Below are 10,545 nucleotides of genomic sequence, written 5' to 3' on the forward strand. Positions count from 1 at the left end.
CGGGGGCGGCGGGACCGGGGCCCGACTCGGCCGGGGACGCCTCGGCCTTGGCCGGGGGCCCGCGGCCCGTGTCTCGGTAGTCGCGCGCAGGCGACGCGGCCCGGGACCCCGGCGGCCCGGGCGCCCAGCCGTCGCGCACCTCGCGGCAGAAGTAGCGCTGGAAGAGGTCGGTGAACTGCAGCGACACGAGCTCGGCGCGCAGCGGCGCGTGATGCGGGTGCTCGCGGGCGAAGAGCCAGTACTGCCGGGCCAGCTCCCGGGCCGTGGCCACCGCGTGCAGCTCGCAGAACTCGCTCCAGCCCCGCGGGGACGGCGACGCTGCCGCGGCCGACGAGGAGGGGGCGGATGCAGAAGAGGCCGAGGAGGGCTGCAGGGTGGGCCCGTTCATGGCGGAGACCGAAGTGGGGCGGCCGGGCTGAAAGACACGGTGGGGTGGGCAACAAAGAAGTGAGCAGGCACACGACTACTTGAACCCGTCACCGCGAGACACGTTATTCACCAGGCACGACATCAAAAATTGAAAACGACCATTAATACCCAGTGCTGGTGAAGATGCGTCGAAATGTGCACTCCCCTACGACGTTGCCGGTATCCTTAACAGATACAGCCTTTTTTGGAAGGCTGCTTGGCAGGCTCGGTTTCAGACCCAGGAATTCCACTCTCAAGTATTCAAGAGAATGCTTGCTCACACGTGCAGAGAGGCACTTACAGGACAATCCCCTACTAGATGTTTTCTGCCCCATGTATATAATAGGGAAAAAGTAGATACAACTTAAATGCCCATCAGTCAGAGACTGGTAAAGCACACTGTGATACATCTCAGCTGGAAGATTCTGCAGAAGTGGAAAAGGTAGAGGGAGGTCTATGCTACCACCCGAAGGAACAACACAGACTCTGTGATCCAATTTACATAAACACACACAACACCAAACTGCCAACTTTTTATGTGTACATAAATGTGTTTAAGTGGTGGGCAAGAAAGGTGTGGCTGGAGGAAACCCACCAGAAACAGTGTTTCTCACAGAAACCTGTAGGAAAGAACTAGAATTGGAGTTTCAGGGGGACAAGTAACCAAGGAATACTGCTGTTACTTGTCTTTAGAAAATACGGTCAAGAACACGGAGCCTATGTCAGATGCCAGCACCACCACTTACTAGTTACGTGACTTTGGATGAGTTATTGATTTTTCTCTGCCTTAGAACATGATTGCACCTGCCTCATAGGAGTGTCATGAGGATTGAGTTAATAAATGTAAAGACCCTCAGGACTTAGGAAAAGCCTACTAAGGGCCGGCTGTTATTATTATTTAAATATTACAACGAGAGTGTATCATTGGTGTCAATAAAAACATAAAACAATGAATGCAAAGGAATCAATTAACAAGAGTCACAGAGGGGTGCAAAGGTGTTTCCTGCTCTGATGGGGGTATGTCAGGACAGGCAGATCCTTGCCCACCCATCCCAACTGGGGCTCCGTTCTCCTCCCACCTCCATGGCTCCTTCTTTGGCGGCACACAATCAAAATGGCAGAAGCCCCCCACCCTCTGCTGTCCGAGGTGCTGAACCCCGGACCTCTCTAATTACCATCAGTACCGTCTTTTCTTCCAGCTGGGCCTGGGCCCCTGCTGGGGACCACATAACCAGGGCTGCTTATCCTCCCCACACAAAAACCTATTACTAAGGGCCTACTCTCACATGACTGGACCTCTCTGAACCCCAGATTCCTCGTTTGTCAAGTGAGGAGCGCCATGGTACCCACCTCATGAAACGGTTATAAGGAGTCCTTGAGAGACTCTTAAGGTAGAGACCTGCACCTGGAAACTGAGGATCTTTCTGCCACACACCAGTGCACAGGCCCCTTCTACTTGTGACTCTGTGCGTGGTCAAGGTGGGGCAGACCTGCTGGGAAGCTGCAAAAACAATGAGGGCTGCCCCTGCCATCTCTAGGCCATCGTGGTGACCCTGCAGCTAAATGCAGCAGGACACCCCAGACGGTGTCAGTGGGGAGGACGCTCTGCACAGAGTCAACATTTTTGCACATCACAAGGTCCTCGAAACCTACATTCAGTGAGCACTTTGCACACAGTAGTTAGTAAAAGCTGCCAGGCAGGAGGGAGAGGAGCCATATAGGCCCTTGATCGCCACACTCTGCCAAAACCCCCCCGCCCTGTAGCTGAAGTGGGGCAGCGAGGGGCAGGGGGGTTACCTGCATGTGTGTGTGTGTGTGATTTGTCCTCAGTTAACCCATGCCTCCACACAGGTGAGGCAAGCACTGTCCTCCCAGGTTAGGGGGCCCAGAGAGTGCTCGGATTCCAGACTCAAGCTCCTGCCCACCTGCAAGACCCTGTATGATCTGCCCCCATCATGCCTGCTGCCTCTGGGCGATTGCCCGCTTTCAGCTGCACACAAAAGGCAGCTTCCCAGAGCCCACCAATGGAGTCAAGTCCTGAACTTGTCCTTCAGCACACTGGTCACATGCTATCACTTTACAGCTATGATCACTTAATTAGTGGCTGTCTCCCCACCAGACTGTGAGCCTCACAATCTGCTCCCTGCTCTGGTCCCAGTTCCTAGCATGCGGCAGGAGCTCAACAAATGCCTGCTGAATGAACGAATGTATGAATACAAGAGGTCAGCTGAATTTGCAACCTCTGGCTCCTCTGGCAGATGCCCAGTGGCCAGAGCCCATCAACGACCCCCCTCACTGGGCCACTCCCCACTCCCACCCCCACCCGTGCAGCCTGGAATCCCTGTGCCAACTGCAGGGCCAAACTCTGACAGGAGTTTTCTGGGAACAGTGTGCCTGATCCACGGTCCCTCACTGCCCGGGTGATGGCCGGCAGCCCTCCTCCCCACACTTCCCACTGCAGCTCTCCCATCAGAAATGCAATGTATTCCAAGCACCTGCTGGACATCAGGCATTTTCCTAAAGCATTAACTCTCCCGAACTTCATGACAGCCCTAAGAGGCAGGGCCTATAATTGCTCCCACTTTACAGTTAGAGAAACTGGAGCACAGAGAGGTCCCACAGCTGGCAATTAGAAACTCCCACAGAAGTCACCCCCAAAACGCCTGATCCGGGCCTGAATGCGCACCGTGAGGAAGACTCATTTCCCAGTGAACGGTTATTGAATGAACGAGATCCAGGGGTGCCTTGGTGGCTCAGGTCATGATCTCATGGTTCATGGGTTTGAGCCCCATGTCAGGCTTTGTGTTGAAAGCGTGGAGCCTGCTTCGGATTCTCCGTCTCCCTCCCTCTTTGCCCTTCCCGCACACGTGCTCTCTCTCAAAAATAAACATTAAAAAAAAAAAAAGAATGAGTGAGATTCAGAGGAAGGGATATAAAGTTCTCATTCAGCTCCTGCTGGAGTCAGGAGGCCTTAGCTTCTCCGTCCAGGTTCCAAACCTGCCAGGTGGTCAGGAAAATAGCCACAGGGTAGAAGCTTAAAACCAACGATTCAATATTTTTGTACGTTGTGACATGATCACAGTAAGTCTAGTTATTATGTTGTATACCTGAAACTAATGTATGTCAATCAGATCTCAATTTTAGAAATAACAATTTAAAAATAAAAATGATGATAAATGACACCATGGCTGGCTTTCCACGTGCCCTGCTCATGCTAACTTTGCAAATCCATTCACTAATCCCCACTGAAGGGGGGGCGGGGGGGGCGGGGGGAGTCCTACAAATATGTCCATTTTATAGATAAAAAACCAAGGCAAGGGAAGAATAGCTTGCCCAGAGTCACACAGCCTGTGAGGCACAGAGCTGGGATCAGAACCTGGCTGGCTGTGCTAGCGAGCGATGCTGCTTGATACATGAGTGACACTGCTCACTGTCCCCTGCACCCTCAGCCTGGGCTGGTTGCCCCTGGAGGGTCGAGAGGCCACCTCATTCCTGCTCACCCTGCCAGGGCCTGGTCACAGAAATATTACTTGTATGAATGAACTCCCAGGATTGAGGGGGGCTTCTGTTTGATAGTCACGCTCTCGGAGCTATGCTCCTGACCCACATGGACAAACAGAAAGGGCTGTGGGGCTCTGAGAAACTCACCAAGATGCACCCCCCACTAACCAGGGGACCTCTCGTGGTGGAGCTAGCAACCAAACCCTGGTTCTCATCCTGCCTCTACCACTTCTTTGCTGTGTGACGCAGAAAGGGGGCTTGCCTCTCCGAGCCCATGTCCCCATCTGTAAAATGGGTCAGGGTTCAGCTCTTGGCATTTACTAGGAGCATTCGGAGAACTGATGTCTGTGGGGTGCTGGGACTCAGTAAACAAGTGGCTGCTGCTGCTGCTGTTGTCAGCAGAGAGGAGCAGCAGCGTCAGAGAATATCGGGCTTGCAGCCATGGAAGCCACAGGGGGAGCCTGGCCTTGAGGGCTGGGCCAGCAGGGAGCGTCATGGGAGCCTGAACAAAAGGCCTTCTCAGGGGAGAGGAGGCTCCAGGCAGGAGCTCTGGGCAGGAAATCACCAGTCAGAGCACTGAGCACTCAGCTGTGGCCCATGTCTGGGAGGGGGGCACGCCTGGGAGGTTTCCTGGCTGGGCGGGCAGCCAGGCCGCAGGAAGGTGGTCCCCTCCTCAGACCTCAGCCCAGGTGGTAGCCATTTATTGAACATTTACTATGTGCTAAGCAATTGATCAGATCACACCAACTGTGGGATCAGGGCCTGAAAAGCTCTTAGCAGAAAGCATTTATTAATCATCTGAATGTTCCTAGGAACCCCAGGCTTCGGCTGGAGGATGGGAACAGGGGTCTCTGGGGCATTTCTACGCCCCCTCCCCCACTAGAGCATCTGGAAGCCTGGGTGGCCAGAGGAATGAACAGATTCCACACAGAGGGGCCTACAAATCCACAGAGTCCCTCCCACCTGCTCAGCCTGGGCTTCTGGGGCAAGGAGTTCCCAGCTATGTGTGTGGAGGTGGGGCTCCAGGATTTCCCAAATCCCACAGTGGGGTGAGGGACGAGGATGATGTTATGTGGGAGCAGGAAGGTCGAATCCTGGCTCCCCCTTCCCCCCAAGTCCCCAAAGCAAACGCATAGAGATGGCTGTCTCCACACCCATCCTAGGGTGCCAGAGTAGTGTGGGGGCATGAGGGGGGGGGGGCGCGGATCTGCTTCTCAGGACCCCCAGTTCAGGAAAACTGTCCACCAGAGTGCCTGCTAAGGTGAGGGCCTTAAAGCCTTAGGCGAAGCTTGGTGTCCCCTGTTCAAACACATATCCATCCTAAGGGACGCTCGAGCCTCTACCAAGTCAGTGAGAAACGAGGCGCTGAACAGCTGGGAATCCTGGCTCTAAGCAGGGAATCTGAGCTGTGGGGCCCACGCTAACCCGTGACCCCAGAGACTGAGGCTCATTAGCCTCTACTCTAGCCAATCACCCTGGGTAATAATGTAACCTGGGGAGGCTAACATTTTCCGTGTAATTAGCAGGCCCAGGTGCGGAGAAGGCCTTCCTCCACCTGTGGGGACTTCACCTGCCAAGGCAGGGGGAGGATAGTTTAAATTGTGGTAAACGAAGTTAAAATGAGCCAGTCCAGAGCTTCCACCCTCCCCCAGCTCACAGATGTTTGGGCAGGAAGTCTCACACCTTCATAGGGGACACCTCCTCCAGGGAGGACTCCGGGTTGACTACAGGCCACAGGGAGCATTTGTCCTTCCCATCTACAGCACCAACTTCTCCAACAGGCCAGACCCCCCACCCAAGGAAGCCCTGGGCAGTCAGCCTGCTGCCCTTTCACACCATCCAGGCTGTCTAGACTGTGGAGAAGCTCCTGGGAAGTAGGGAGTGCAGGTTCTGAGGCCCTGGGGAGGCTGAGAGGTGGGTTCTGTCCTAAATCATCAGGCAGTCAGTGGAGGCCTGGTGCACCCTCTCTGGGGTCACCTAGTGCCCGGGGACATTTATCAGGCTGGCACAGTCTGCCAGAACAGGAAATGTCCTCTGTCCCCATGCCAGGCCTGACACCCTGGTCACACCCCCCCCTCTCCCACACCCCACCCGGGCTTCAGGAGAAAACCAGGGACTATCCCCCCAAGAAGGGGCAGTACTCTCCAGCCCCACCCCCTCTCATCTAGCACATGACTTCCGTTAACTGCCCCTGAGTTGAGAAGGGTGAGAATCTGACGTGGGGAAAGCCTCTCAGGGAGCCCCATACCCTACAATGGTGCTGCTTTGCAATATCAGGAGAGGAGAACCCCTCCCTTCGCTCCTCACCTTCTCTGGACCCGTCCTCCTGTGAGAGGACACCAGAGTGCCAGCTCTCAAGGGCAGACTCATGCCAAAGGCCCTCTATTGTGACCACCTCCCCCCAGTCGTGTTTCCAGTCCCCCAGCCCCCCAAGGTTAGCACCTCATCAGGCACCCTGTGAGTCAGCTCCCGGTGAGCAGGGCATAGACTTCCTCCCTCCCAGGCCTCCCTGGAGACACATGGGGCAGTGGCAGCCTCCCCCCTACCCAACCGGGGTGGGGGCCCACATCCGGACAGGCCCCCAGGGGCTCCAGGCCTGGCTCCCGAGGAAGCCTGCAGCCCGGCCCCCCTTGCCGACCCCTGACAGGGTGGCGTGGGAGGAAAAATCTTCCAGCCATCTGCTCAGCTGCTGGGTTTCCGGTCGGGGCGGGGCTGGAGGGGACACCAGGAGGACTTGCTCTCCTGGGGAAGTGTCCCTTGCCCCTGCTGAGGGGGAAGAATACCAGGTCGAGAAGCCCAGTGATGGTCAGTGGGACCCCGGAGCCCCGACTGAGGAATGCTGGTTGCCCAGGGGTCAGGGCCCAAGTAAGTGGGTGTCCAGCTGTAGCCTTTGGACCTGCCCAGTTTCCAAGGGACTGCAGGCCCCCGGAAATCAGGGAGCTGGGGCACAGGGCTCCTGGGTCCAATTAGACCTGACTCAGCGAGTGACCCCAGCTGAGTCACTTCCCCTGGGCAGCCTGCCCGCCTCAGTTTCCTCAGGGAGGGCGGGTAGCTGGGAACAGGGTCTGGCTGGGAACAAGAAACATGTATATTACACCTCTGGACTCCACGGCAGGCTTCTCACATCTGCCAGATGGAAGCTACTTCCTGCCCTGCCCAGCCTAAGATGCTGAACACCCGGGGAGCCCCTTGAGACCATTTTCCCGGGAAACCTGGCAATTAAGTGCCAGCCCCCTCTGGGGCACTAACAGCAGTAGCTCACACTTATTGAGCACCGACTGCATGCCAGGCATTATGTGTACCACTTCTCAACACAATTCTCTTGTGCAGTCATTAGTACTCCCATGTCATAGAGAAGGATATTGGAACTCAGAGAGGTTAAGGGACAAACCCAAGGGCACACAGCCATAGGCAATTATAGCCAACACAGTTCAAGCCCCTACACTATGCCAGGCTCATACACTCCAGGCTTGCCCTGGAGAGGCCGGCACTCTTGGTCCCCATTGGGCAGATCAGGCCCAGAGAGGTCAGGGAACTTGCCCTAGGCCTCACAGCTGGAAGCTGGCAGATCCCAGATTTGGCTCCAAAGGCCATGCTGCTACCAGGGAGAGGTGGGAATCTAACAGGAGAGGCCTCTCATTTAATAATATTAATACCATCTACGATTATCAGGTGAGGCCCAGCACTGAGTGCCTTATGTGCCTCTCGCCCCACCCCCCACCGCCAAAGTGGGCTGCCCTGGGACTGGGAGGTCCCTCCAAGTACCTCCATCCCTGCCCTTGGGGAGGCTCCATCCAGGAGGTGGAGGGTGTCCTGGGGTGGCACTGCTGGGCCCAGATATCCAAGGGCAAGCAAAGGTTGACCCACTGTAGGGCTACCACTATATCTGGAGTGGTTCTACAGAATCTGATTTGCATCAGAAACTCCTATCTATCCGAGAAAGATCAAGTCTAGTCTTCACAAGAACGGGGGTCAGGAGGATCAGGAAGGAAAACAATCAGAGCTGACACCCACAACAAACAACAGTCTCATTCTTACTACTACTACGCCTGATCAAAATGTTCTAAACACTTTGTGAATTCACTCATACATGGTTCCAAAGACCCTAAGTATGAGGTACGATTATCACACCCACTTGACAGATGAGGAAACTGAGGCTGGGACAGGGAAGCAAGACCTCATAGCCAAGAAGCCCCATCACCTCATCCTCGCCTGTGTCTTCAGATTCTTCTCCCAAAGACTCAGGAAACCCCAGAGCTGCACATGCCGGAGGTATTCAAGGCATGCTGATGAACAAGCATTTCCCAGCCAGTAACAATAACGCTAATGACGGTAGTGATGAAAAATCACCACCACCACCACCTGTAACTGAACCCTTTCCCTGCCAGGTAGCAGATGCTTTGCACACACTGGCTCATTCAATCCCTACCACAAACCTGTTATTATCCCATTTCACACTGTGTGTGTGTGGGGGGGGGGGGGACTGAGGCTCACAGGTGTCACTTGCCCATGCCTTCAGCTGGATGGAAGCAGCGGGAGAATGGAACCTAAGCCTCCAGGACCTTTCTCTTCCACTGCTGAGTCCCTGAAGGTCCTCGGACCCTAGCAGCTGGTACTTCAGTCCAGCCCCTTCCCAGCTGGCTGCCTCTGTGGCCCACAGGGACCACAGAAGTTCTAGGAATGTTCACCCTTTGGCTCAGAAGGATTTTCCCTCCCAGAGGAGGGTTGTGGGAAAAGGCTCAGAAAAAGTGAGCCTGTTAAAAACCCTTCCAACTTCCCAAGCGGGCCCTGGCCTCTCATCCGCTGACCCCAGCCTGCCCAGGCGGCCTCTGCCTGCTCTCCCCCCATTTGGGCTGGCTCTCCAGCCCCCGCAGGTCCCAGAGAGCCTCCGGAGCTGTTTCCGCACTGGCAGCCAGGTCAGTGATGGGAAATCCAGACAGGACTTGCGCCCACAGCCCTGGAGACCCATGTGCCCATCGCCTGGCAGGGGCCCTACAGCTGGACCGTTAAATAGGCAGGCAAGATGGGCTGGCTGCCCTAGCTGAGCCTGGCAGCTGGTGGGTGTCAGGGGATGCTCATCTCCCAGGCGAGGGGGGTGTGGGTCAAGTCTCAGCCCCTCCTGCTCCCAAAGCTGGACCTTGGCCGTACAGACATCATCTTGCCAGGCCCTCTGCTCCGAAGCCCCCACCCGCAGCCCAATTTCACTTCCTCCCACTCAATCAGGCCTGGCCATGCCCCTCCCTGGAGGCCTCCAGCTGCAGGCAGTGACCTCCTCACCTACATCATCGTGGCAGGGAATGGGGAAGAGAAACAGGAGAATGAGGAAATTAAAGAAGGAAAAAAAAAAAAAAAAGAAGCAGGACAGGCAGGCAGACCCCCCTCCCCAGTTCCTCAAATGCAGTCCCCATCATCCCAAAAGCCCCCATGGTCAGAGGGAGGGAAGGGAGGGGATTTCTGCACCAGGCATTAAAGGCCTCTGAAATTACCCTCCCAGGCACGCTGACCTATAAGACAAGGCCTCCTCTGCATCCTTTTTTTTTTTTTTTTTTTTTTTTGATGGGAGGATTCACCTGAGTTCCAGGTCTAGGGTGTGAGGGCACCAGCTCAAAGAGACCTGAGCTGTGGGGCTCCCAACCCTGTGAAACTCCGGACTCAGTGGCTTGGGGGCACCTGGCCTGGGCCACCTCTGAGATGTGGGGATTGTGAAGGCGGGCTTCTAGCATCCAGAGATACCCTCTTAGCACATGGCCCTGGGCTGGGAGAGTGGGGAGGGGCAGGGGCAGGTGGCCCCACTCCCAGAGGGCTCTTCCATCCTCATAGCCTTAGTTGACTACTTTCACTTTCAAGGTCCAAGCACTTGACCCTAGACCTCTCCTCCCCAGGCACATGTTGAGGGGGGACTGTTGCTCTCAACTGACCGGGCTACTTTAAGAGAAGGTAGACTGGGGGTATTAACCATACCCTCTCAGCGCCTTCCCACTGCCTCCCCTATTACATCCCCAACACGTGTGTGGGTGGGGGTGTCGGCGGGGGAGAGTGTCGCAGGAGCCGGGGAAGGGTCACCCCTGAACACCCCATCCGGGTTAGGGGCAGGGCAGTATTTCAGGCTGTTGTGGGAGTGCGCAGACACCGGGCAGAACCGGACAGGGGGCCTCCTCTTCCCCCGTTAAAGCCCTCCCAGCCCCAGAGGAAGGAGCGCTGGGAAAGGCGGGCTTACCTGAGACAGAGGGGGTCCGGGCCCGGCCGGCCCATGGCGTCGCGCGCCCCCGGCCCCCCGAAATCCCGAGGGGGCGGGCGGGCCCCCGCCCCGGGCGCGTTCTCTCCCGCGCGCCGGCTCCTGGCTCGCGACTCGCTTGAGCGGGGCTCAGGCAGGAAACCCGGGCTCGGAAAATGGCCAGCGCCTCATCATTTCCGCCGCCAGCGCTTGACAGTTGCGGGAGGATGCGCCCCCGGGCCGCCACCGGAGAAACTTTGCTGTTGCTGCCGCCGCCGTCGCCACCACGGGCCGCGACAGTCCGGGCGGGCGGCCGGGCGGAGGCGGTGGCCCGAGCCCATGCCGCCCCGCGCCGTTATGTAAAGAGGAACCGGCTGTGCAAGCGGAGCCCGACGGGGGAGGGAGGCCAGGGTGGAGGCGGG

General features: G+C 56.7%; 1 protein-coding gene across 1 annotated transcript in view; it reads right to left on the bottom strand.

Moving 5' to 3' along the window:
• Positions 1-10,229, bottom strand: part of SH2B3 (SH2B adaptor protein 3) — a 39,373-nt gene extending 29,144 nt beyond the window's left edge. The window contains exons 1-2 of the mRNA XM_040443874.1: positions 10,127-10,229; positions 3-415 (exon numbers count right to left, since the gene is read on the bottom strand). Coding sequence (XP_040299808.1) covers positions 3-388 — 386 coding nt within the window. The 5' untranslated portion in view covers positions 389-415; positions 10,127-10,229. The remainder of the gene's footprint in view (positions 1-2; positions 416-10,126) is intronic.
• Between the last annotated feature and the right edge of the window lie 316 nt (positions 10,230-10,545).

The sequence above is a fragment of the Herpailurus yagouaroundi genome, unplaced genomic scaffold (genome assembly GCF_014898765.1).
Source record: "Herpailurus yagouaroundi ecotype Mexico unplaced genomic scaffold, PumYag 191, whole genome shotgun sequence".
NCBI classification, from domain to species: Eukaryota; Metazoa; Chordata; class Mammalia; order Carnivora; family Felidae; genus Herpailurus; species Herpailurus yagouaroundi.